The sequence below is a fragment of the Dendrobates tinctorius genome, unplaced genomic scaffold (genome assembly GCF_039654945.1).
Source record: "Dendrobates tinctorius isolate UK_male_01 unplaced genomic scaffold, ASM3965494v1 ptg000018l, whole genome shotgun sequence".
In the NCBI taxonomy this organism is placed as follows: Eukaryota; Metazoa; Chordata; class Amphibia; order Anura; family Dendrobatidae; genus Dendrobates; species Dendrobates tinctorius.
In genome coordinates, this window is record NW_027361686.1 from 19,981,170 (window position 1) to 20,007,012 (window position 25,843).

The 25,843-nt window shown below is 41.0% G+C and overlaps 1 protein-coding gene across 10 annotated transcripts in view; it reads right to left on the bottom strand.

The window, feature by feature from the left end:
* The window catches only part of THAP7 (THAP domain containing 7), a 92,695-nt gene that overhangs the window by 4,199 nt on the left and 62,653 nt on the right, over positions 1 to 25,843 (bottom strand). For all 10 annotated transcript variants that reach the window (XM_073566563.1, XM_073566555.1, XM_073566557.1 and 7 more), the window contains exon 5: positions 14,103 to 14,258. In XM_073566563.1, the coding sequence (XP_073422664.1) occupies positions 14,103 to 14,258 (156 nt within the window). The remainder of the gene's footprint in view (positions 1 to 14,102; positions 14,259 to 25,843) is intronic.

Below are 25,843 nucleotides of genomic sequence, written 5' to 3' on the forward strand. Positions count from 1 at the left end.
ATATACACTAAAAGTTATACTCCAATAAAACTTATAAGCAAAAAAGGAAAATAAGGCGCATCAAATACCATATATAAATATTATTTTATTGAATATATTAATAAATACTGATTATCAATCACATAAAAAGATTTTTATAATAATTATTTTTAATATTAAAAGTTCTTAACAGTGTGAAGGACACAAGACATACGGTACGACACAGTTACTATAATTGCAGATCAGGTATCCACAAAAATTCTATTAAAAATCTAGATGGTATAGAAGGTCTCACCCGAATATATGTGTAACTGGTCACACCAAGCAGCCCCAACGCGCGTTTCGCTTGGGCTTCCTCAGGGGGCTGCTCGGTGTGATATAGTCGGGTGAGACCTTCTATACCATCTAGATTTTTAATAGAATTTTTGTGGATACTAGTTTGGCATAATATATATATATATATATATATATATAGTGGCATTAATGATTTTATATGTCTGGTACTAGTGGTATATTTAAAGATATTATAAGGTTGTCTCCCTGATCTGCAATTATAGTAACTGTGTCGTACCGTATGTCTTGTGTCCTTCACACTGTTAAGAACTTTTAATATTAGAAATAATTATTATAAAAATCTTTTTATGTGATTGATAATCAGTATTTATGAATATATTCAATAAAATATTTATATATGGTATTTGATGCTCCTTATTTTCCTTATAAATCCTTGAACCTTGTAGCTCAAGATGAAAATTACAACAGGTCCAGTGCTTTAGCAAGTGGTATCGGTGGATGATAGATTTAGGGGCCCATTTTTTATTATGTTTATCTCCGTTTGCAGAGGCACTGATGTGCTAAAGCACAAGAAAAATGCCCCAAAGCTCCCATTTTGAATATTGCATTTGGAACACACAGGTGATTCACAGACTGTTATGGGCACTGTGTCGTAAAAAAAAAAAAAAAAAAAAAAAAAAAAAAATATTATAAAAAAAAATATATTATATATACATATATATATACACACACACACACATATATATATTCCTCCCCCCATACCCCCATATTTTATATGAGAGCATACATATTTGTTTCTCAGAAGAGGGGAGCAAATTCTGCAGAGAGCAAATTCTGCAGGAGTGGTTTTTGGTCGCCATATTGCATTTGCAGAGCCCCTAAAAAGTTACAAAACAGTGAAACCCCAAACAAAATTGACCCCCATTTTAGAAACAACACCCATCAAGGCATTTATCCAATGGCGCAATGAGCAGATGTTTTACAGAAATTAGTGTGGAATAGATGTTGCATATAGAAAAATTGCAATTTTTCTATAAATAGGTTTCTATTATAAAAGGACAGTTCACTTATTATCTGTATGCTGTTTTTCCAGTTTTTGCAACAGTCTACACTAATCTTGTGACAAGACTCGGGAGTGAAAGAGCACCTTGCACACTTGAGGCCTTATTTAGTGGCCACCAATTTCAGAGGTTCTAGGATAAAAAAAAAAAAACAAAAAAAAAAAAAAAAACAATAAAATAAAAAATACCTTTTTTGTCATATTCTAATAGATAAAAAAAAGTTGTGTGTCTATTGGGGCTTTGGCTTTAATTTTGTAGGATGAGCTGTAGTTTGTTTCGATAGCATGTTGGTGTATATGTGACTTTTTGATCGCTTTGTCTTTTATTACCGTATATACTCGTGTATAAGCCGAGATTTTCAGCACATTTTTTTGCGCTGAAAACAACCCCTCGGCTTATACACGAGCCAATTGTCCCAGAAAGACGGCGAGGGAAGGGGAGCAGCTAAGCAGTGGGTTACAGAGGCAGGAGCCAGCAGGGAAGGGGGAGCGGTGGAGCAGTGGGTCACAGAAGCAGGAGCCGGCAGCTGTGGCTAAAGCCTGTGCCACGCTGCTGTTATAGCTCACAGTGCCAGCCGCCGGCTTCCAGCACACATCCTACTCACCTTCCTGTGTGCCCGCCACTGCATCTCGTTTGTTTCAGCTCAGCAGCTCTTCCGGCTGAGCGATCATGTGGCCCCGCTTGTTAAGGTAATGAATATGCAAGCCTCTCCACTCCCATAGGCGTGGATTGCATATTCATTACCTTAAAGAGCCATACCACTTGATCGCAGGAAGAGCTGCTGGCGCCGGGACCAACGAGATCCAGCGAGGGCGCGCAGGCAGAACAGGGACCAGGGGGAGCCATGCATACCAGGACAGAGACCAGGGGGAGCCATGCATACCAGGACAGAGACCAGGGGGAGCCATGCATACCAGGACAGGGACCAGGGGGAGCCATGCATACCAGGACAGGGACCAGGGGGAGCCATGCATACCAGGACAGGGACCAGGGGGAGCCATGCATACCAGGACAGGGACCAGGGGGAGCCATGCATACCAGGACAGGGACCAGGGGGAGCCATGCATACCAGGACAGGGACCAGGGGGAGCCATGCATACCAGGACAGGGACCAGGGGGAGCCATGCATACCAGGACAGGGACCAGGGGGAGCCATGCATACCCAACTTATACTCGATTCAATAAGCTAACCCAGTTTTCCGTGGCAAAATTAGGTGCCTCGGCTTATACGGTATTTATGGAGACCAGGTGACAAAAAAAAAAAAAAAAGTAATTCTGGTGTTCATTGGGCGATATCAACAGCATGAAAATTCTATAGTTTGGTTTCTGCAAACATGGGGACACCAAATTTGTGAAGTTTATATTTTATTTCTTACAATAAAATCTAATTTTTCAAAAATTGCCTTTTGGTTGTCATTCCAACAGTAATAACTTATATTGTTATCTACAGATGCATGCAGGGCTGCCATTAGGGCATTACTATCCTTACTGGCATATCCTTACTGGGCCCCAGGAGCAGGTTTTGCCATTCGTTCAGTAACTGAACGTGCATCCAAGGATGCACGTTCGGTTGAAATCTGTTGCTGTGCAGGACCAGCTTTTTACTCTGCAATAGGAGCAGCCAGCCAATCAGAGGTCGGCAGCTGAAGTTGGTGCGCATGTGACCAGCATATGACGTCCCTGTCATGCATCCTCAAATGGTTGAGGAAGAGGATGCAGCTGGACCATGGCCAGGGAAGGCAAAACTTTTTTTTGTACTGAAATCTGCAATATGGTGAGACACATATGAGGGGGTCAGGATTGAGACATATGGGGGGGGGCAGAATAGAGATGACATATGGAGCCAGGAGAGGAGGACATATGAGGCCAGGATATGAGGACATATATGGGGCTATGATGGGACGACATATACGGGGCCAGGATGAGTAAACATATGGGGCCATGATAGGAATGAGCCACATGGAGGGCCAGGATGGGGGACGTTATTACAGGAAGATGCCAGGATATAGGACATTATCATTGTAGGGGCTAATTATGGATATTATTACTGCTGTGATGTATTTTATGTTTGAGGATACTGTTTTCAGTGTGTGGGGAAGCTCCCATTACTGTCCAGGGTGCCAATGTCGCCTTTTTCTTTATCTGGTGTGGTGGAGAAGTTGGGGGAAAATTGGGGAATGTGCTCTGGTAGCGGTGATCTAGATAACTGTTATTTTCTGCAGAAACGAGTCCTGGCTGGAAGAAATGATGACGGTCGCTGGATGAAGAAGCAAAGTGATTATCAATATTTTCAACTAGAGACATCACTGGTGAGTTACTGTGTTACCTGTACACTTACCCTATATACACTATCTATAATATAACCGCAAGTGTTGCGAATGAGTGAGAGACAGCGAGAGAAAGAGAGCAAGAGAATGAGAGAGAGAGAGAGAAAGAGCGGTGCACTAGATAACTTATTTTCTGCAGAGACAAGTCCTGGCTGGCAGAAATGATAGCGGTCTGCGCTAAATGAAGAAAAGCGAAGATGAAGGACTTCAACTAAAGACGTCACTGGTAAGTCAGTGTGTTACTTGTACACTTACTCTATATACTATCTATAATAAAACAAGTGTTGCGCAGGAGAGAGAGATATTCACTAATAAAAATGTTCGCCACCTGGGCGTAGAACGGGTTCAATAGCTAATATAGTATATACAGAGCTCCTGTGTATAATGTCACCAGTGATCCCTGTATTAACTGTACACTGACAATATACACTGTATACTATGTGGAGAGTTCCTTAACACTTACAGTAATATTAGTATTGTTTTTTATTAATGATCAGTCTTATTGTATAGTATTCAGTCACTATGTGGTGGTAATATGGGGTCTGGTCATGATGTGACAGTATTTGTTCTTGGTATGTGGTATTATTCGGTCACTATGTGGTGGTAATGTGTTCTGGTCATGGTGTGGTGGTATTTGTTCCTTGTTCATGGTATTATTCAGTCACAAAGCGGTGGTAATATGTGGTCCTGCCATGGTGTGTCGGTATTTGTCCCTTGTATGTGATATTATTGGTCATTTAAAAAAAAAAAAAAAAAAAAGTGTATGTGACACATTTGCTCAAAGAAAAATAAATAAAAATATACCTAAAAAGAGTACAGGATATTTTAACAAATGTTTAATAGGATACAGTAGAATAGGGCCGGCCAAAAGTGAATGCCTTGTCCTGGGGGCGGCTCAAAAAAAAAAAAAATCTTTTGGCCAAAACAAAAGCTGATGGATATGTATGTGATGTAGTGTTTGTTAGGAACTGTTAATGTGTGATTGGTGAGGACGTGGTGCAGAAGTGGAATTTTTCCTAGAACGGGCAGTGGGACTGTGGAAGGTTTGAGGGGTGGAGGTCTAAAGGGGATCAAAAATGTTGCCAGTATAGGGCCCTGAAATTCCAGGTCGCAGCCATGGACATGTGCAAGGGCTTATTTCTACAGTGACGAAATGCAAAATTGTATGACTTTTGTATAACTCGTTTTATAGTTTTTACACTCATGTAAGGCTACTTTCACACTTGCGTTTTTTTGCGCTGCGCACAGTGCGCAGTGCAAACGCACATAAAAAACGCATCATGCGTTTTTGTGCGTTTTTTTGCGGTTTTGAGCGCTTTTTAAAAAAAAAAAAAAAAAAAACAACAATGCATGCAGAGTGCATTTTGTGTGCCCGAGCGCACACTACAAAAAACCGCATGCGCATACAAACGCATGTGTATGTGCACCCATGTAAAGAATAGGAAAAAAACGCATGCTTTTTTTTGCGCAAAAAAACGCAAGTGTGAAACCAGCCTAACACTTTAAATCACTTTTCATTACCATTTTTTGAGCAACGGTTTCCAGAAAGCATCAATAATTTTTTATAGTGTTCACCAGGCAAGAAAGGTGACATGCTGTTTTCATAGCTTGGAGCTTTAACCCCTTTACCCCCAAGGGTGGTTAGCACGTTTATGACAGTTCCAATTTTTACAATTCTGACCACTGTCCCTTTATGAGGTAATAACTCTGGAACGCTTTCATGGATCCCGGTGATTCTGACAGTGTTTTCTCGTGACATATTGTACTTCATGTTAGTGGTAAAATTTCACTGATATAACTTGCATTTATTTGTGAAAAAAACGGAAATTTGGCAATAATTTTGAAAATGTCGCAATTTTCCAACTTTGAATTTTTTTGCCCTTAAATCGCAGAGATATGGCACACAAAAAACTTGATAACTAACATTTCCCACATATTTACTTTACATCAGCACAATTTTGGAACCAAAATTTTTTTTCATTAGGAAGTTATAAGGATTAAAAAGTTGACAAGCGATTTCTCATTTCTGCAACACCATTTTATTTTTACGGACCACATTACATTTGAAGTCACTTTGAGGGGTCTATATGATAGAAAATACCCAAATTGATACCATTCTAAAAACTGCACCCCTCAAGGTGCTCAAAACAACATTCAAGAAGTTTATTAACCCTTGAGGTGCTTCATAGGAATTTTTTGAATGTTTAAAAAAAAAAAAAAATGAACATTTAACTTTTTTCACAAAAAAATTACTTCAGGTCCAATTTTTTTTTTATTTTACCAAGGGTAACAGGAGAAATTGGACTGCAAAAGTCATTGTGCAATTTGTCCTGAGTACGCTGATACCTGATATGTGGGGGGGAACCACTGTTTCGGCGCATGGCAGAGCTCAGAAGGGAAGGAGCGCTGTTTGACTTTTTCAATGCAAAATTGGCTGGAATTCAGATCGGACGAAATGTCACGTTTGGAGAGCCCCTGATGTGCCTAAACAGTGGAAACCCCCCACAAGTGACTCCATTTGGGAAACTAGGCCCCCCCAAGGAACTTATCTAGATATATGGTGAGAACTTTGAACCCCCAAGGGCTTCACAGAAGTTTATAACATACAGCCATACAACTAAAAAAATCATATTTTTTCCACAAAAATGATCTTTTCACCCCAAATTTTTATTTTCCCAAGGGTATCAGGACCCCAAAAGTTGTGCAATTTGTCCTGAGTACGCTGATACCCCGTATGTGGGGGTAAACCACTATTTGGGCGCATGGCAGAGCTCGGAAGGGAAGCAGCGCAATTTGGCTTTTATGGCTTTAATTGAGATCGGACGCCATGTCGCATTTGGAAAGCCCCTGATGTGCCAAAACAGTGAAAACCCCCCACAAATGACACCATTTTGGAAACTAGACCCCCAAGGAACTTAACTACATGTGTGGTGAGCACTTTGAACCCCCAAAAACTTCACAGAAGTTTATAAAGCCTGGGCGTGAAAATAAAAAAATATTTTTTCCACAAACATGATCTTTTAGTCCCCAATTTTTTTATTTTACCAAGGGTACCAGGAGAAATTGGACCCCAAAAGTTGTTGTCCAATTTGTCCTGAGTACGCTGATACCTCATATGTGGGAGAAAACTACTGTATGGGCACACGTCGGGGCTTGGAAGGGAATTAGTGACGTTTTGGAATGCAGATTTTGATGGAATGGTCTGCAGGTGTCATGTCGCGTTTGGAAAGCCCCTGATGTGCCATAACAGTGGAAACCCCCCCACAAATGACCCTATTTTGGAAACTAGACCCCCCAAGGAACTTATCTAGATGTGTGGTGAGCACTTTGAACCTCCAAGTGCTTCACAGAGGTTTATAACGCCCGGGCGTGAAAATAAAAAAAAAATCATTTTTTTCCACAAAAATCATATTTTTGCCCCCAATTTTTTATTTTCCTAAGGGTAACAGGAGAAATTGGACCCCAAAAGTTGTTTTGCAATTTGTCCAGAGTAGGCTGATACCCCATATGTGGGGGTAAAACACTGTTTGGGCGCATGGCAAAGCTTGGAAGGGAAGGAGCACCGACTTAATTTTTCAACGCAGAATTGTCTGGAATGGAGATCAGACGCCATGTTGTGCTTGGAGAGCACCTGATGTGCCTAAACTGTGGAAACCCCCCCAATTCTAACTCCAACCCTAACCCCAACACACCCCTAACCCTAATCTCAGCCCTAGCCCTAACAGGAAAATGGAAATAAATACATTTTTTTATTTTATTATTTTTCCCTAACTAAGGGGGTGATAACGGGGGATTTGATTTACTATTTATGGCGGTTTTTATGTTTGGCGGCTGTCACACGCTAAAAGACGCTTTTTATTGTAAAAATAGTTTTTGCATCACCACATTTTGAGAGCTATAATTTTTCCATATTTTGACTCACCAAGTCATGTGAGGTCTTATTTTTTGGGGGACGAGTTGACATTTTTAATGGTACAATTTTCGGGCACGTGACATTTTTTGATCACTTTTTATTCCGATTTTTGGGACGCAGAATGAACAAAAACCAGCATTTCATGAATTTCTTTTGGGGGGTGCGATTACACCGTTCCACGTGAAAAGGGAAAAGTATATGCACACAAATAGGGATCACCACAAAGATATGAAAAAAGTATCAATTTTATTAATGGACACAACAAACAGACACTTTGTGGTTAAAAACAATTAAAAAGTCTGAACAACCAGACATTGATAACAAAACAAAGACAATGGGTCATTTTAATAAATAGTTAAATGCTATGGGTCCCAAGACCAACCATACAGTATAATGCCAGGTATCTGCTAGTTACCATAACCTAGGGTCTATCAAATCAATTGTTATGACAATCATGACCTCAAATCAAAAAAATACCATATTATCAATAACTACTATGGTTACATAGAAATTCTACATATACCATGGACAGAAAATTGAATGCTTATCATGTTGCCAACACAAATAAACAGACATTAATAAGTCCCTTTCCCTAGCGTGATATCACCTGGTTTCTGAGGATGAACAAGCTACCGGGTAGGTTACATGGGACCCCAAAACCCACACGTATCAACACAGTGATGTGTCTTTCTCAAGGTCCACGTGGGGTAAAATTGATAAAGCGGTTTTATTCTTCGGGTCAGTACGATTACAGCGATACCTCATTTATGTCTTTTTTTTATGCTTTGGCACTTTTATGCAATGAAAACAATTTTATATAAAAAAATAATTATTTTTGCATTGCTTTATTCTGCGAGCTATAACTTTTTTTTATTTTTTCACTGATGATGCTGTATGGCGGTTCGTTTTTTGCGGGACAAGATGACGTTTTCAGCGGTGCCATGGTTATTTACATCCGTCTTTTTGATCGCGCGTTATTGCATTTTTTGTTCAGCAGTATGATAAAGCATTGATTTTTGCCTTGTTGTTTTTTATTTTTATTTTTTAAGGGGTTTGCTAAAGGGGTCAACTAATGGGACGGTTTTATAGGGCGGATCGTTACGGATGCGGCGATACTAAATATGTGTACTTTAATTTTTCTTTTTTTAAATCCAAAAAATTAATTAGGGAAGAGTTTTTTTTTAGTTAGTGATTTTTTATAAATTATTTTTTACACTTTTCTTTTAACTTTATTACATTGTCCCGGGGGGGGGGGGGGGGACCACTGTCATGTGTCAGATCACTGATCTAACACTTCACACAGCGCTGTGTCAGATCAGCGATCTGACAGGCGCTGCAGAGGCTTCCTCACTGTCTGCGTTCTGCAGGCACTGAGGAATCCGCCTCCCTACAGGTCCCCGAAGGCCCCTGCGGCAATATTGGATCCAGGGACCTGCAGGGAAGGAGGCCCCCAGAGCAGCGCAGCACATCGCGCTGCGCTGGGGATCTCAGGGAAGCAAGGAGGGAGCCCCCTCCCTGCCGATGCTTCTCTAAACCCCTGGTACACTGCGATCATGTTTGATCGCAGTGTTCTAGGGGTTAACGTGCCAGGGGCGGTCTGTGACCGCCCCTGACACATAGTACCGGTTGTCAGCTGTGATAATCAGCTGACACTCGGCCGCGTTCAGCGGCGCTCCCCCCATGGGGTGCCGATGATCGCTATAACGTACTATCTCGTCCCCGTCAGATGTCAGAAAGGGGTTAAAGATGCAGAATCACCAAATAGGCACAATATTGGTCAAACATTTGGAGACACCTGTTCATACACTGGTTTTCCTTGGTCTTATTTAGGAAGTTGCACATTGTAGATTTAAAATGAAGGCAGCAAAATTACAAAGGAACATAGATGGAAACAAGGAGCGAGAAAACACTTATGAAGCAAAACAAAATATGTGTCAAACATTAGATGGGATGGTATGTCACTGAAGAATGCTGTGGTAGTCATGCTGGGTAAGTGTCCCCAATATCAGGAAATAGCAGTTTTTTAGACGCAGCGTATTTTCGCTGCATCCAAAACGCTGTGTTCTAATCACGCAGTTAAATCTGCATGTGCTCAGTGAACTGTTACGGGGTTACCACAACAGAGAGGATCCAGAAGACTGCAGCGTCTGATTGCTTCGATACCGGCGCTGAATAGAAGCAGTTCACCTTCTTATTAAACTGTGTAAATTTCTTTTGGCAGTGCAGGGGTTAATTTGCTTTGCTGAGCGCTTTGGGAGTCTGGGCTCTCAGCTGAGCACTGTTAGCTACTCCTATCCCCTATATTTTCTGGGTCCTGACTGACACATAACTTGGAGCTTTTGCTGCATGGCTGAAGGTTGTGGGTGGTTGTTATTGGAGGAGGCGGCTGGTGGATTTACCACTGACTGTTGCTCGGTTTAGTGAGTGTGATAATTTCCTTTCTTCTCCTACTATGGATTTAACTCCTCTCTACCCCCAGTTTCCTCCCCATCACTCCTCTGCATAGATGCATACCTCTGTTCTATGCGAGTGTATATTTGTACGACTGGTATTTTTCGTTTCCCCTGTTCCTGTTACCTTATTCATCTTGCTGGTGTATTATGGTACACTAATATTCCCCTCTTCCCTGGGTGGGGGAAGGGTACAGACGGAGGGTGGATTCATGAGATAAGGCAAGGTAGATGGCCCCGGCATCTTCACCTTCAGAAGTAACCCGGAGAACAGTGCGGGCTAGGGCACCCCCTAGCGTTAGGGACAGGAAAGGAGCCCCTAGTCCCAGGTCGTCCGATAGCAGGGTCGAGACATGAACCACGAGGATTTACTACATGTAATGACTTGCTATGGATGAGACTACGCAGCGGAGACTAGCGTCTCCGCTGCAGATAATTGACATACTGCAGCTCGTAAACCCGCACCGCAGGTGAGGTTACGCAGCGTTAAATAAAAGCACAGTGGGCATGGCATTTCTATAAATCCCATCCACTGTGCTTGTAACCCAGAAAGCATCGCAGGTGACCTGCATCCAAAATGCTGCTATTCCAGACGTGGGCACGTACCCTTAAAGTTATGGTGGACTTTTTCTCTTTACTTAGTTGAGTGGTTATTGAAATATTCTGGATTAAAACACTGCCTCAGCAAAACACATCTGAGGACCGCAAACACTTTTTGAAGGCTGGTGATTCTACAAATGAACACTTTGAGAGGCAAATCTGTTCATTGAAAGCAATTCTAGGTAACACCTGATGAAGCTTCTTGAGAGAATGCCAAGGATGCCAAGGGGGTGTAAAGCTATGATCAGAGTAAGGGTACGTTCACACAGGACTTTTGCTGCGTTTTTTTATGCTAATTTTCACCTGCTTTTACCATTACCAGCAAAGCCTATGAGATTTCAGAAATCTCATGCACACACACATTGTTTTTTGTGTGATCAGGATTTTGTAATTTGCTGCATGTTTTAGACATAGAGCATGTCACTTCTTCCAGTGTTTTTCACCCATTGACTTGAATGGGTGCTACAAAAACGCACCAAAAACGCAGGTGTCATTATATGCAGCATTTTTGCTGCAGAGAAGTCATGGACATTAGCATGGACAAAGAGAAAAAAAAAAAAACGCACCAAAACCTGCGTTTTTGCCACAGCTTCTTTCCTGCCAAGAAGACCAGGTTTTGATGCAGAACAAAAAGCAGCAAGAAAACATCCTGTGAATTTACCGTAAAAGGGAAGTATTGTAAAAAAGCAAAGGTTTAGAACATATTTTGCTTTGTTTCTTTACTCCTTGTTTCCACATGTATAAATTCAGTTCTCCTGCCTTCAGTCTGCATCCACAATGTGCACATTCCAATAGAAAGAAAACCATTGTATGAACAGGTGCAACACTTTTGAGCGGTCTTTTGTGTGTATATGTGTATAATATATATACATACATCTACAGTGGGTACAGAAAGTATTCAGACCCATTTAAAATTTCTCTGCACCCCATCTTGACTGAAAGAAAAAAAACAGACATGTAGAAATTTTTGCAAATTTATTAAAAAAGAAAAACTGAAATATCACATGGTCATTCAGACCCTTTGCTCAGACACTCATATTTAAGTCACATCTTGTCCATTTCCTTGTGATCCTCCTTGAGATGGTTCTACTCTTCATTGGAGCCCAGCTGTGTTTAATTACACTGATAGGACTTGATTTGTAAAGGCACACACCTGTCTATATAAGACCTCACAGTGCATGTCAGACCAAGTGAGAATCATGAGGTCAAAGGAACTGGCCAAGGAGCTCAGAGACAGAATTGTGGCAAGGCACAGATCTGGCTAAGGTTACAAGAGAATTTCTGCAGTACTCAAGGTTGCTAAGAGCACAGTGGCCTCCATAATCTTTAAATGGAAGAAGCTTGGGACCACCAGAAGTCTTCCTAGACCTGGCCGTCCAGTCAAACTGAGCAATCATGGGAGAAGAGCCTTGGTGAGAGAGGTAAAGAAGAACCCCAAGATCACTGTGGCTGAGCTCCACAGATGCAGTAGGGAGATGGGAGACAGTTCCACAAAGTCAACTATCAATGCAGCCCTCCACCAGTTGGGCCTTTATGGCAGAGGGGCCTGATAGAAGCCTCTTCTCAGTGCCAGACATACGAAAGCCCACACACTGCTAAAAAACACATGCCGGACTCCCGGACTATGAGAAATAAGATTCTCTGGTCTGATGAGATGAAGATAGAACTTTTTGGTGATAATTTTAAGCGGTATGTGTGGAGAAAATCAGGCACTGCTCATCACCTGCCCAATACAATCCCAACAGTGAAACATGGTGGTGGCAGCATCATGCTATGGGGGTGTTTTACAGCTGCAGGGACAGGCCGACTAGTTGCCATTGAAAGAAACATGAATGCGGCCAAGTACAGAGATATCCTGGATGAAAACCTCTTCCAGAGTGCTCTGGACCTCAGACTTGGCCGAAGGTTCACCTTCCATCAAGACAATGACCCCAAGCACACAGCTAAAATAATAAAGGAGTGGCTTCAGAACACTTCTGTGACCATTCTTGACTGGGCCAGCCAGAGCCCTGACCTAAACCCAATTGAGCATCTCTAGAGACCTGAAAATGGCTGTCCACCAACATTCACCATCCAACCTGACGGAACTGGAGAGGATCTGCAAGGAAGAATGGCAGAGGATCCCCAAATCCAGGTGTGAAAAACTTGCTGCATCATTCCCAAGACGACTCATGGCTGTACTATGTAAGAGAATGGTCAGCTATAATATACTGAGCTGCCATAATGAACCAGGCAGCCATCTTGTAAAAGTTAGGAAAAGATTCAACTTTTGCAATAGAACTAATAAGATGTACTTTGGAAAAGTGGATGTAAAATGAGATCATGTCTGCTAGCAGACTGAGCGGACGTGCATAAAGGAAAATCGGATCAATAGGGGAATAGGGTTAACAAATATATGGTCAATGTGTGTATACGTGATAGTGTCTGTAGAGAACAAATTCATTAAATTGTCTAATGCATGAATTTATGGATTTAGGCTGGAAGCAGTGATAAAATTGAGGACAGTAGCTATAGATAATGACTTTTATGGGTTTTAGTGTTGTTTGGGGAAACGTTAATTAAGGTCGTAGTATTATGTCATTATATTCTCTGTTCTAAAACATGTTTCTCTAGAATTATCATGTAAACGCCCTCTGGGGCAAAATGCAGCTTTCTTTGTTCGCATTATGCATAAAAAGCCCCTGTTACTGTTGCTCGGGGCCATTCCTCCGCCATTATGCCACTGTGCCACACCATGGCCAGGGTTAGAGCCTTTCCATCGCCAGACTTTTCAGCGAATCTCTGCCCGTCTGGATCCCCGTTTTGTGCCTGCATGCTTCAGCTCCACTGACTCTCTGTACCTGTTCTGCCGTGTAGCGCTCAATAAACTTCAACCTCAGCTTGATAAGAGGATTGTCTACATCTTTCATCTTTTTCCCGGCTCTTTCAGCTCTCAGTAAGGACTTTTTCTTACATACTAGCGCAAAAGGTGCTTCTACTCAATACTGATCAAAGGGTCTGAATACTTGTGGCAATGTGATGTTTCAGTTTTTCTTTTTTGATAAATTTGCAAAAATTTCTACATTTGTTTTTTTCAGTCAAGATGGGGTGCAGAGTGTACATTAATGAGAAAAATAAATGAACTTTTTTGAATTTACCAAATAGCTGCAATGAAACAAAGAGTGAAAATTTAAAGGGGTCAGAATACTTTCTGTACCCACTGTATATTTATCCCCCAATAATAAACGGTTTTAAAAGTTAGGAAAGACTATTCCAGTACTTTTTACGTATATTATGACTGCGGCATCTAGAGAGTTAAATGGTCATGATTGGTACTCGCGGTTTCAGCAGGATAGGAGATGTCTGTTCTGACTGACACCTAGGTCTTCAAGTGTAACAGTTAAGGTTACAGCCCAAGCGTGCACATAATAGTATATCACAGAGTGGAAAGGGTTAAACATCTTCCATAATGTATGTAAGGGAATAAGTATAAGTCTACCTAATGCCAACAGCTTCAAAACAGCTCTTCTCAAAATGCTTGGAGCAGAAGTAAATATAGTCAGAAGAAGGGTCCCAAAGCCCACTGCCACTGGGGTCTGTTCTCCTGCAGTTTGCAATCCAAAGGCTCCTTCTAGGGTCGTCCTTCCTTGGAAGCCTTTTGAGAAAGAAAAACATTCAGATATCAAACATATTTGCTACATGGTAATGTTAAAGGGATTTTCTAGGGTTGAAAAAGCACAGCCTTTTAGTTCAGAAACTCCTCCTCCCCACCCACGGGTTGTCGGCTTGTTTTACAGCTCAGTCCCATTGAATAAAATAGAGTGAAGCAGGCATGGCTGTTCTTTTACGAAAAGGAAGCCACGGCATTTATGTGCACAACCCATTCAAACAGAGGTTTATGGGCTTTTCTTGGTATTCCTTCCACAACTATAGAAAATACGGACTTTTGTCTATGAGAGAGTTCAGACACTGTGGATTGGGGTGGAAATTCTCTATCGCAAATCCACAACAAAGTACAGTACAGTTGCAAAGGATTCTGTTACCACATCCACATATAGCAGAAAAATGCAGCAAGGAAATATAAAACGTGCTTTATACTGTGGAAATTTAAGGGTGCATTTTCCCAAGTTTAAAACGCTATTAACCTGCAGATAAAGGGTTAATCTGCGGGATTATAGCGTTACTAACCTGCCCGGAGCCTGCATAGTAGAACACTACAGGGAGGAAATGAGCTTAATTTCCCCCATCAGCGTTCCAGTGTCAGTCCCAGTGGCGGTGCCGGTTCAGTTACTGCAGTGACTATACAAAGCAATGGCTGTAACCGCGCTCCCAGCCATGACTGACAGCTGGACCCAATGCGGCGCAGGAACAGTCAGGGCCAGAAACACGGTTACAGCCGTCGCTCTGTATACTCAGTGCGGTGACTGAACCCGCGCCGGTCCCGCCTCTATGACTGATACCGGAACACTGCCAGGGAGAATAAAGATAATTTTCTACCAGCAGCGTTCAACTAAGTGCAGGCGCCAGGCAGGTTAGTAACACTATTACTCTGCAGATCAACCACGTATGTGCAGGTTAATAGCGTTTTTTTTCTACTGACAGGTTCCCTTTAACCCCAAAGCCTGTTTTCACCTTCATGACCAGGCCAAATTTTAAATTCTGACCAGTGTCACTTCATGGGGTAATAACTCTGATTCCTTGCAGTAACGTGGAAACCCCCTATATTTCCGTTAACAGATGATGGACCTGAGTTGGGACTTGCTTTTTTTGTGGATTAAGTTGAATCCTTTAGGCTGAGTTCACACGTGGCGTTTTTTTCGCGTTTCCGCGGCGGTTTTAACCGCACGATTTTGCAGAGAAAACGCGAAAAATAAGCATCCCATGCATTCCTATGGGATTCCGCAAAGCTGTGCTAATGCTGCGGTTTTTACCGTGGCGGAATCGCTTTGTGGTAAAAAACGCAGCATGCTCATTAATTTTGTGGAATCGCTGCGATCCTGCACCCATAGGAATGCATTGTTCCGCTTACTTCCTGCATGTGGCTGTGCACACCATGCGAAAAGTAAGCAGAACATTTGCGGATGATACCCACGGTCCGGAGGAGAGGAGACTGTCCTCCAGGCTCTGGGTACCATATCCCTGTAAAAAAATAGAATTTAAAATTAAAAATGGTGTTATTCTTACCTTCCGACGTCCCGCGCAGCCTTCCCGCCTCTCTCCACGCATTTGTTCCGAGTAATTCTTTGCGAAAATGCCTGCGATGGCGTCCATTCTCGTGGGATCGCGAAGTCTCGCGGTCATTGCGAATCACCGTGAGACGTCGCGATCCCGCGAGAACGGACGTCATCGCGGGCATTTTCGCAAAGGATTACTGGGAACGGGAGCGTGGAGAGAGGCGGGAAGGCTGCACGGGACGTCGGAAGGTAAGAATAACACCATTTTTTATTTTTTTTAACATTATATCTTTTACTACTGATGCTGCATAGGCGGCCTCAGTAGTAAAAAGTTGGTCACACTTGTCAAACACTATGTTTGACGAGTGTGACCAACCTGTCAATCAGTTCTCCAAGCGATGCTACAGATCGCTTGGAAAACGCTAGCATTTTGCAAGCTAATTACGCTTGCAAATCGCTAGTTTTTCCACCGGAAAATCGCGGGAATTTAAAATGCGATTTTCCCGCGGAATGGAATTCCGGAACTCTCGTGGTAATTTCCGCGAGAGTTCCGCTACGTGTGAACTTAGCCTTATTGGGAACATTTTACATAACATTTGGGATCACATTTATCTGGCGCTCTATGCCGAGCACTCATATTGGGGTTTCCATCTAAATCTGAGTGACCTGATTCAGATGAAACTGTGAGGGATCCATTCACTACAAAATGTGTTCCAAATTATTATGCAAAAAGAGTTTAGGAGTGATAAGGTTAGAATTTTTTTGTTTGTCATTTAAACTCATTGAGGGTGATGTGTGTCAGGGCTCTTTATATCACTGAAAGCCAGGGTGGATAAAAATCAATGTTTTTTTTAAAAAAATCAAAAAAAAAAAATCGGATTTTTTTGATTTAAATCGGATTTTTTTTCAATAAACTGCTTTTTGAGGAAAATATTTTACCATCCAAAGGTTCTTCCATCATGAGATAAAGCTGAGTTGTTTAACTCAGTAGAATAAAGGCTGTATATGTGTAACATTCACAATGCCATGCTCTTCCAGAGGTTTCTGTAGGATTAGTGGGCAGTTTCTCTCCTATATTATCACAGACGCTCGCTTTACTTACGCAGTTCTCAGAACTGAATTTGACTCCGCAGAGGTCCCAGCCTCTTCTTCACAGCAAAAATGTTACAACATGAAAAGAGTTGAGAAAAAGACCTTAATCGTATTGTTCTACAAACCTATGAATACAGAATCAACCCCTTCAGTGCCAAGTCCAAGAAGTTAAACAATATGTTTCTGATTGTTTGGAGTGGAATAGATCTGCACAACACAAGAAGAATGTGAATCTAAGTGTGAGGAGGAGGAGGAAGGGCAAGCAGACAAGAAAATGAAAGTGAAACTTTGAGCACAATACTGCAGCATAGCCACAGACAGACAAGTCTGGATCTGTTTGTGTGTACGATCTGAGGTTTATTACATTCTTTCCTTATAATGGCAGCAGGCCGTAAAAGAGACCCAGTTTGGGAATATTTTAATGAAGCTCCTTCGCCTATCGGTAAGGCAGGCATGCGTGCAAAATGCAAACGATGCAACAAAGAGATGCAAGGCCTGGTGGCGCGAATGAGGCAACATCATGAGAAGTGCGGTGATGAAGATGACCAAAGAAACACTTCTGAACAGGCAGGATCTTCAGGTTGGTAAACATTTTTATTGAATCCTATTTCTAAAGACTGAACTGTCATGTGTGAGAAAAATTATATTTCTTATTATTACTGCATGTTACTGTCATTTGGTACAGTTATGAACAGGGCTGTGGAGTCGGTAAGCCACAGTTGCGACTCCGACTCCAGGATTTTATCAGGCTCCGACTCCTTCATAAATGGCCAATTCATAACAACAAATTTACTGTTGTAAAATATTAAACATCGTGCTTATTCAGTTTCTCACCATCATATAAGTAATCAGACCACTTAGAGCAAAAACTACATTTATTAGAATACAATTAGAATATAGCAAATAACTTTTATAAACTTTTCTAAACTGTAAGTAAATATGCAATAAACACTTTTATGCAGTTAATAAGAAGAAATCTATAAATTTGTCCTCAGAAAAAGTATTGCCTCTGTCAGATCCTCCTTCATGGATGCCCTCAAATCTGATCTAATTATTTTGAGAGCAGAGAACAACCTCTCTACACTAACTTGTGTTGGTGGCAAAGCAGTAACCACTCGGGCAACATCTCTGACAATGTCAGGATACAGAGGTATCGCTTGTTGCACTGTTATTTTTGATGAACTGTCAAATATCTCAATTTCTTTTAGTGCACATGAAAAATTCTGCTGAAATGTACTGGCTGTGTTCCTTGATGGGGATGACTCTTCTATGCGGGAACGCTTTGCACGGTCCTTGTGATCCAAATATTTTTCAAAATTAAATTCTTCATCAGTTGATGATGAGGGTGAAGATGTGGCAGGACGACCAAATTCTTCTTGTTCCTCCTGACTGTTCTGCAACCCTTTTCATCCTTACTGCTATTTCAAACAGAGCTTCTTTTCCTTTATTTAGCTGTTGATCATCTAGAAGAATCCGATGCATTGGGTCTACATAAACAGCTGCCAAAAGAATGTTATTTTGTAATAGTAGCTCCTCTCTCCGTTTCATTGATGTAGCAATGCCACTTGCAATTAACCCTCCTCTTTGGGACAGGCGAAACATCAGGTTCTTCCACTCCTTTAAGAAAATACCTGGAGTTAAGTCCTCTGCTTGTAATTTTTTAGTCACTGTAAATGGGTGCTCTAGCAATTTTTCCAGCTCAGTCACCTGATTCCACTGACTTTCATTTAGCATCAGTTGAGGGTTAGCCATGTCTACAAGAAAGGTTTTCAGTTCAACCAAGCGCTGAATCATTAAGTAAGTACTGCCCCATCGTGTGGCTTGATCAATAATTGCCCCTTTTCCAGCACGTCTCTTCAAAATTGAGTCAACTTTAGGGGTTCTGGCAACAGTAGCCAATTTTCTCACCTTGCCAATCAGTGCAGCAGCATGTCCTTCTTGCAGACTGTCTCTTATAGCCAGCTGTAGCGTATGCACAGCACAGCGCATGTGATGAATGAAAGAACATATTGACACAGTTTCAACAAGAACATCTAAACTATCATGTTGCTGTTCATCTGAAGCAACTTCAGTTTGCTCCTCAGTTACAATACTGTGTTCCTCTATTTCAAACATTTCTGTGTCTGTGGACCCAGAATGTTCTTCTAGCTGCTGGTCACCATCATTACTCTCATTCATTAGCTTAATAGTACTTATCATATTTGAAGCATTGTCAGTTACGACAGAAAGAACTTGCTCTTTTTTAAGTTCATAGTCTTGCAGAACCCTTTCCACCAAGACCTGGAGAAACTCACTGGTGTGTAGACGTGTGCAGGCATCCATTTTAAGAAACAGAAAGCGTCCCTTGAGAGTTTTTTTTAAGTTCTTCCTTTTGTTTAAAAGCTTCTTCGATTACTAATTTTCTAATACTCTCTCTCTCCAGAGAAACACGAAGCTTGCGGGCCATTTCCTCATTCAGACACATAAAAGCTGGTCGTGAAAATAATGAAATAGGCACACTATCCTTTACAACAAGCTCTATGATCTGTTTTTTAAATGTATCTACTGTCATTGTCACAGTAACTTTGTCACTGACAAAATATCTTGCAACTGATGGCTGCAAAGTTCTCTGCTCCTTTGTTTGGCTGGAAGAGCTGGGCACTGGTTCATTGGTTTGGATGCAGTCTTTCTCATCCACTGCTTTCAGTACTTCTGGATGAAAGCGCTGTAAATGTCTCTTTAGATTAGAAGCTCTGGTAGGAGCATTTTTATCTTTGCCTGAATATGCACTCATCTTGGCTTCACAGCATTTGTTTTCGTCTGGATCATTTGTCATACACTGACAGACATAATGTTTTCTATCTTGAGTGATGGTGAAATGTTCAAATACAGCTGATTTAATGTGATGCTTCTTTGACATTCTCAGGTTTTTAATTCTGCATTCACAATCCAAATGACAATTGTTTTTCCTAAAAACAATTGTACAAAATTATTGCCAGGTCGTACAACTGATATAGTGGTCAGTAATCCTGTTATTATTCCTCATGTACTCACAGTTAACTGATGCAAAGTTTGTTGAAAGGATAATACTTCTTACAGTCTTCCTCTTCTGAGTAGCAGGCAGCTGTGAGATGCTTGGAAGACGCACACCTAGTATGATCTAGTCTAGAGGAGGAGCTTTACTACTAAGAATTTGCAACACATTTTCACTTTCAGTTTCATACATTGTAAGTAGGGAGGTTGGGGCAGCATGAGGTTAACCAAGTATAAGATTAGATAAGGGCAGTGGAGAACAGTGACACACAAGAAGTAAGAAATGTCTCTATCTCCAGCAGAACTGCTTATCACTGTTGTTCATAGTTTGATAGAACATATATATTTGAGTAACATTTATAAAATTCATATGAAAGTTCAATTATGAAATATTAATACATTTTTTTTAAAGCTGGAGTCGGAGTCGGTACATTTCTACCGACTCCGACCAAAACTAACTCCGACTCCACGACTCCACAGCCCTGGTTATGAAGAAAAACAAATATTCCTTTTGGGGCAGGGGCAGTGATGTGTTGTGTACAATAAGCAGAAATTGTATAAACAATAAAATAACAGCATTGACTTTTTTTGTTTAGGGGATTTCATGGATTCTGGAAACTATCCACCTCCAAGATCACCATCAACCTGTTCTACAGTTTCAGAGTTATCTATCCAGGATAGTGCTTCATTAGCAGCAGCAGCAGCATCATCATCAGACACCCACAGCCACATATCACCATCACCCAAAAGGAAGGAAAAACCTTTACCTCCTGGAACCACCATAGATAGGTTTGTGATAAGAACTAGCAGATTAGAAAAAGAGTTGATTGATGAAAAAATTGCCCAGTTTATTTATGCAACGAACTCTTCTTTCCGTCTGACTGAGAACCCACATTTCATTAATATGGTTCAGTCACTGAGAACAGGATACAATCCACCCAGCAGAGCTGATGTTGCAGGGAAACTGCTGGATCAAGTGTATGACAGAGAAATGGAGCAATGTGCAACAGCTCTGGAGGGTAAAATTGTTAACCTAAGTATTGATGGGTGGAGTAATGTCCACAATGATCCTATTGTATGTGCTTGTATAACAACAGAAGAAGGTAAAGTCTTCCTTGCACAAACAACTGATACGTCAGGAAATGCACACACAGCAGAATACTTACAAGAAGTGGCAGTAAAAGCTATAACGACATGTGAACAAAAATTCAAATGTCTAGTACGCAGTTTGGTCACTGACAATGCTGCAAACGTATCCAAGATGAGAAGAGATTTAGAAGAGCAGGGAGGGAATACAAAGCTGCTAATAACATATGGTTGCTGTGCTCATTTGCTGCACCTCTTAGCCAAAGACGTAAGTGTTCCAGAAATAAAGGCTAATGTTGTTGAAATTGCTAAATACTTCCGTAATAATCATTTTGCTGCAGCAGCTCTGAAAAGGATGGGTGGAACCAAGCTAACGCTCCCACAAGATGTTAGATGGAATTCTGTGGTGGACTGTTTTGAGCAGTATATCAAAAACTGGCCTATTCTGATGACACTTTGTGAAGAAAATCGAGATAAAATAGATGGCACTGTCACGGCCAAAATCCTCAACATTGGGCTTAAGAGAAATGTTGAACATATGCTGAGCTTCCTGAAACCCATCTCTCAAGCTTTAAACAAAATACAGAAAAATAGCTGTTTTATTGCGGATGCTGTTGAAATTTGGAAGGAACTGAGTGAACACTTAAAAACAGAACTACACATGGACAGAATTAAATTACAAGCAGTAAACAAACGAATGGGACAAGCACTGACTCCAGCTCATTTTTTGGCAAATATTGTCAATATCCAATATCAGGCTCCAACTAGACGAGACTTTCTTACGCAAGTGGAGCATATAATTTCATTGGAAAAAAGTATTTATACGAAGAGAAATAAACTCGATGTATTTCATAAGATATGGCAGCCATGGGTAGAATGGAGTTAGATTTGTGGGGAGGATGTATTTATGATATAGATGATGTTCATAATAAACAAGTATATATGGAGGTGGGAAAGAGTATCGGAATAGAAATGAGGAAGACACTGAAGGGGTCTTGGAGGGGGGGGGGAAGGGGGGGGAGTTTTGTTCATAAAAATTTATGATTATATGTGAACAACTGCTTGATGTCATATGATATACTTGTTATCATTTAATAAAAATGTATCTGATTAAAAAAAATATCCAATATCAGGGTCAAAACCTAAGTGCTGAGGAAGAGGAGTTAGCTATGACATGGGTATCCAGCAATCATCCATCTTTAATGCCAACTATAATAAACTTCAGAGCTAAGGGGGAACCATTCAAGAAATATATGTTTGCTGAAGATATTTTAAGGAAGGTCTCACCAGTAAACTGGTGGAATTCACTTAAGCGCTTGGATTTAGAGACTGTTCAAGTAATGATTTCACTTTTAACAGCAGTAGCTTCTTCTGCAGGCGTTGAAAGAATATTCTCTTCCTTTGGACTCATTCATTTTAAATTGAGAAATCGGTTGGGACCCAATAAAGCAGGAAAGCTTGTTTTTCTTTTCCAGATTATGAATAGGAACAAAGAAGAAGATGATGATGAAGATGACGACAAGTGAGCTACAGAGGACAGCAGGGACAGTAGTATTTAAGTTTTTCATGTGTCGGCTGGGCTGACAGTCTAAGTTTCTTAAAATATATATATATTTTGTTTAGCCAAATTAGTTAACAAACATGGATGTTTGTTTAAGCAAATAACTTATGCTGTAATGTTGTTATTGTTTCAGTTGAATAAATCTATTTAAATTGTTATTAAGGTCAGGATTATTTTTCTCCTTCCTAAGTACAACAGAACAGTGGTGTCCAAATATGAATGATTAACCCATTAAACTGGGGAGAAAAAAGTAATATAAAAAGTGATTCTAAAAATCTTCATCTACTTGCATGTTAAAGTAGCAAGAACTAGTTTAGGTAGAAACTTTGATTTAAATCACTGATTTAAATCAAGCCTTACTGACTAGTGATTTAAATTGTGATTTAAATCGTGATTTAAATCAGTTAGATTTAAATCAAATCCACCCTGCTGAAAGCAATTGCAGATACCTGCGCAAATTAGTTTGGCAGGTGTGTCCAAATAAAGGCAAGTCTACTTAAGATGGTTGCTCCACATTATTAAGCAGCCTACATTTTTTTCCAAATTGGGAAAAAAAAAAAGGATGTGTCAGCTGCTGAGAAGCAACAAATTGTGGAGTATTTAGGTCAAGGTATGACTACAATCAACATTGCCAAGACACTTCATCGTGATCATCGCACAATCAAGAAGTATGTAGCTGATTCTCAGCACACACGTGTGCGTGCTGATAAGGAAAAATTCAGGACTCTTTCCAACAGGCAATTGCGTCAGGTTAAAAGAGCAGCTGCAAAAATGCCTTGTCATAGCAGCAGACAAGTTTTTGAAGCTGCTGGTGCCTCCAACGTCCCCCGAACAACACGATGCAGGGTCCTTCAGAGGTTTGCAGCTGTGCGTAAGCCATCCTGTCGACCACCTCTATCTACTGCACACAAGCAGAAACGGCTCCAGTGGGCCAAACGATACATGAAGACTGACTTCCAAACTGTTTTGTTCACCGATGAGTGCCGTGCAACGCTCGATGGTCCAGATGGATGGAGTGGAGGATGACTGGTTGATGGACACCCCATGAAAACACGGCTAAGGCGCCAACAAGGAGGAGGTGGAGTAATGTTTTGGGCTGGAATCATGGGGAGAGAGATTGTCGGCCCCTTTAGGATCCCTGAAGGTGTAAAGATGAACTCCATAATCTATGTGGAGTTTCTAAAACAGCACTTCCTGCCATGGTTCAAGAGGAAGAACTGTGCTTTCTGCAGCAAGATCATTTTCATGCATGATAATGCACCGTCTCAAGCTGCAAATAACACATCTGCATCTCTGGCTGCTATGGGCATAAAAGAGGACAAACTTATGGTGTGGCCACCATCTTCCCCTGACCTCAACCCCATTGAGAACCTCTGGAGCATCATCAAAAGGAGTGTCTATGATGGCGGGAGGCAGTTCACATCTAAGCAACAGCCTGGGAGGGTATTCTGTCCACATGCAAACAATTGAAGCACAAACCATCCAAAAACTGACAAATTCAATGGACGAGAGAGTTCAGAAGCTTCTTTCGAACAAGGGGTTCTATGTGCAAATGTAACATCACCTAGAATAAAGTTTTGACTTGAAAACTGTTTGATTTCATTTTGTAATAAGCTGATAATGCTTATAATTTCACAATTGACCATTTTTTTGTTCAAAATAAAAAGGTTCAAAACTCTGCTGTGCATAATAATTTGGAACATGCATTTTGAGTGTTTCTTATTTTTAAAAATATACTGTTTTCATAGGCAGTTTGTTCAAAAACATTGCAATTATACTAGAATATTAGATGACTGGAAAATAACAATTACTGCAATTCACATAGGTAATTTAGAGAAAATATGAGGAAATATTTTTTGCATAATAATTTGGAACACAGTGTAATGAGGCAGCAGAGTCTGGCCTCTGTTCAGCGTTGTTCTTTTTTCAGAGGTACCCAAATATGGCATACCTCCCTTTTATGCAAGGCTAAAAAGACGGACAACGTCGAATCATAGGCAGCCACACGGCGTCCACAGTGCCTCCTTCTGCCTCATTATAGGGAATCTTCCACCAAGGATTCAGTCTGAATCACGTATTTGAGAGATTTACATGGAAACCACGGTGTAAGCGCTCAGCGCAGAGCGCAGTATAAATAAACATTGAGCCTTACTGAGATCTTTGGGAGGCAGAATGAACAAATTAACAGCAGGTGAAGAATTGGTTTTATTTTTTACGCCATTCTGTGTATCGTAAAATTGATAAGGCGTTTTATTCTTCAGGTCAGTACGATTACAGCGATAACACATTTACAGTATTTTTGCAGACTATAAGATGGAGAGGAAATTAGGAAAAAAATATTTTTTTTTCCAAAAGGTGATGCATCTTATAGCCCGCTTTTACAGTAACCGGGGGGGTAGCTGCGGTGGAGAGGGGGCAGGGTCCCAGGAGGAAGGGTCGCTGCAGCAGGAAGCTGGCGGCAACAGGAGTGGGGCAATGCTACGGGCCTTGGGCTGGGAGGAGGGGGTGTTTGGTGGTGCAAGGTTGAGGTGGGCCCCGGGCTTTCACAAATGTCGGAAGTTGCACTTTCCATCCTTTTCACTTTGGTGGACTTTGGGAAAAATGGCCGCCAGAGGCAGCGCATGCGCTCCTGGCAGTGATAGCCGAGTGTCAGCTGTGATGTTTGCTGAACACCCATTGGTGATCGCCTGTGTACAGCTCCTGTGCAAGGGCGATCGCTATGACGTATATATACTTCGTCACAAAGTGCTTCCCTTCCATGACGTATATGTACCGCAAATATCGGGAAGGGGTTAAGCATAGAGTATGAAATTTAAAAGGTGAACCCGTATGTGACACATCCACATTTTATCGCACAATAGTAGTTGATTTCCCATGGTCTCCCACAGGATAGGAATATAAAAATATCAGAAAACCACTTTAACCCGTTAGTGGCGGAGCCAAATTTTGTAAATCTGACCAGTGTCACTTTATTTGGTAATAACTCTGGAACGATTCAACAAATCCCATTGAGACTGTTTTTTCGTCTCACATTATACTTTATGATAATGGTATATTTAGGTCCATATGTTTTGTGTTTATTTGCAAAAAATATCAGAAATTTGAGAAAAATGTTAAACAATTAGCAATTTTCAAACTTTGAATGATTATCCCTTTAATCCAGATATTTATTAATGTTTTTCTGGGGTATGACTAACATTTCCCACATGTCTGCCTTACATCAGCACCATTTGCAAAATGTTCTTTTATATCGTTAGCATTTTAGGAGATTTAAAAATGTAGCAGTCATTTTTTTCAAGGAAATTTTAAAACATT